Genomic DNA, 1,866 nt, shown 5'->3' with positions numbered 1-1,866 from the left:
AATCCGTTTGTCTGTCCTTGTTTGTCCCCTCTGTGTGTAGCCCCTTGTGGGCAGTAAAGAAATAGGTATTTCGTCTGCCGCTACGTTCTGAGTTCAAATTCCGCCGAGGTTGACTTTGCCTTTCATCCTTTCGGGGTCGATTAAATAAGTACCAGTTACGCACTGGGGTCGATGTAATCGACTTAATCCGTTTGTCTGTCCTTGTTTGTCCCCTCTGTGTGTAGCCCCTTGTGGGTAGTAAAGAAATAATATACATATGTATGCATGTAGATAGATAGATAGATAGATAGATAGATAGATAGATAGATACACAACTTTGTACAAATTTAAGTCACCTGATAACGTTTGATGTAACGTCTTACTGTAGTGTGTACCAGCATATAAATAGTTTTTGCTGTAGAATAGACCAAAACAAGATTTCGCTAAATTACCAATATTTTGTTTTGCTGCAGCGTCCCAGATTTCGAAGCTACAAAATATTTGGTAACCAATGAAGAATTCCTGAAATTTGTCACTGACAAAGGTTACGAAAGACAGGAATTGTGGTCAGACATCGGATGGAAATGGAGATGCTTCCGGAGTGCAATCCACCCAACATTTTGGGTCTGTAACAAAGGTGAGAATTTTTGGAGCGCTTGTTGTTGTTGTTGTTGTTGTTGTTGTTTTCGCCTCTGATCAGCAATGGACGAAGACATTCCAACCATGACTATTCCATATTTTAGCAGACATATTTGCATCTAGACCTACAATATCCCCGTACTACCTTCCTGTTTTTAAATGTGTAATTTGTTGAGCAGTCATGGGCAGAGTGCCGCTTGCTGGACTTCTTAAATGGCAGACCAACGAAAAATGAATTTCAATGTTTTGTTCTTTTCTTAGTAGTATGGTCCGCCTGATGAAGACGTCATGTCTCAAGCGGTCTGCTTCTCGAAAAAGTGTGATCTGAGTGATATTTTGACTGCTATTTCTAGCAGATTAACTCAGTGGATATTTCTTTTCAATATCTTTTAGTTAAGAACACAGGCAGTGCCTATGGCCCTTCTCAGGACCTTAGAGATTGGGGAAAAGGTGGGAGATAAGTATCCTCAAACTAGAGACCTTGCCCGAATGTTTGCACCAAAGTGGATTTCTCTAAAGGCATCAATGATCCAGGTGGTGATATTAAACTGAGCGACATATTAAGTCTATCACCCAAATACGTCAGGTCGGGATTTGAACTCAGAACGCAAAGAACGGGAACAAATACTAAGAAGAATCCGGTCCGAAGTCTTTGCAGTTCCACCAATCCACTGCCTTTGTTCGTTGATCTCGAAAGGATGACAGCAAAAATTGATGTCTGCGGAATTTGAAAACAAATCGAAGAGAATCAGAGCAAAACCTCGCGAGATGTATGTGTGATGTTATGTGCGTGTGTGTGTGTGTGTGTGTGTGTGTGTGTGTGTTAAAACGGATCATGCCAAGTTAACTTAGAAGCACATCTGTGTATCTTAAGCTGACAGGTTACTCCAAAAGAACAAGTAAATATTCTAGGCCCTTTAGCTGGTCATTATAGTAGTCCAAGCAAAGTAAAACAGTGGTTTAATGCTCTCGGGCGTCCTGTATATCTATATATGTATCAATGACATAACTGGTACATATTACACAAAATATCATTTAGTAAACAAAATAAGAATGCATTGCACTGTTAATAAATAACTACATTAGGCGGGGAGCTGGCAGAAACGTTAGCACGCCGGGCGAAATGCTTAGCGGTATTTCGTCTGTCGTTACGTTCTGAGTTCAAATTCTGCCGAGGTCGACTTTGCTTTCATCTTTTTGAGGTCGATAAATTAAGTACCAGTTGCGTACTGGGGTCGATCTAATCGT

At 40.6% G+C, this 1,866-nt stretch overlaps 1 protein-coding gene across 1 annotated transcript in view; it reads left to right on the top strand.

Annotated features, from left to right (window-relative positions):
* Window positions 1–1,866, top strand: part of LOC106877452 (uncharacterized) — a 45,164-nt gene that overhangs the window by 16,734 nt on the left and 26,564 nt on the right. The window contains exon 7 of the mRNA XM_014926355.1: window positions 453–616. Within this exon, the coding sequence (XP_014781841.1) occupies window positions 453–616 (164 nt within the window). The remainder of the gene's footprint in view (window positions 1–452; window positions 617–1,866) is intronic.

Source organism: Octopus bimaculoides, chromosome 8, assembly GCF_001194135.2.
Source record: "Octopus bimaculoides isolate UCB-OBI-ISO-001 chromosome 8, ASM119413v2, whole genome shotgun sequence".
NCBI classification, from domain to species: Eukaryota; Metazoa; Mollusca; class Cephalopoda; order Octopoda; family Octopodidae; genus Octopus; species Octopus bimaculoides.
Note: the sequence above shows the minus strand (reverse complement) of the source record. Positions and strands in the feature narration are given on the sequence as shown.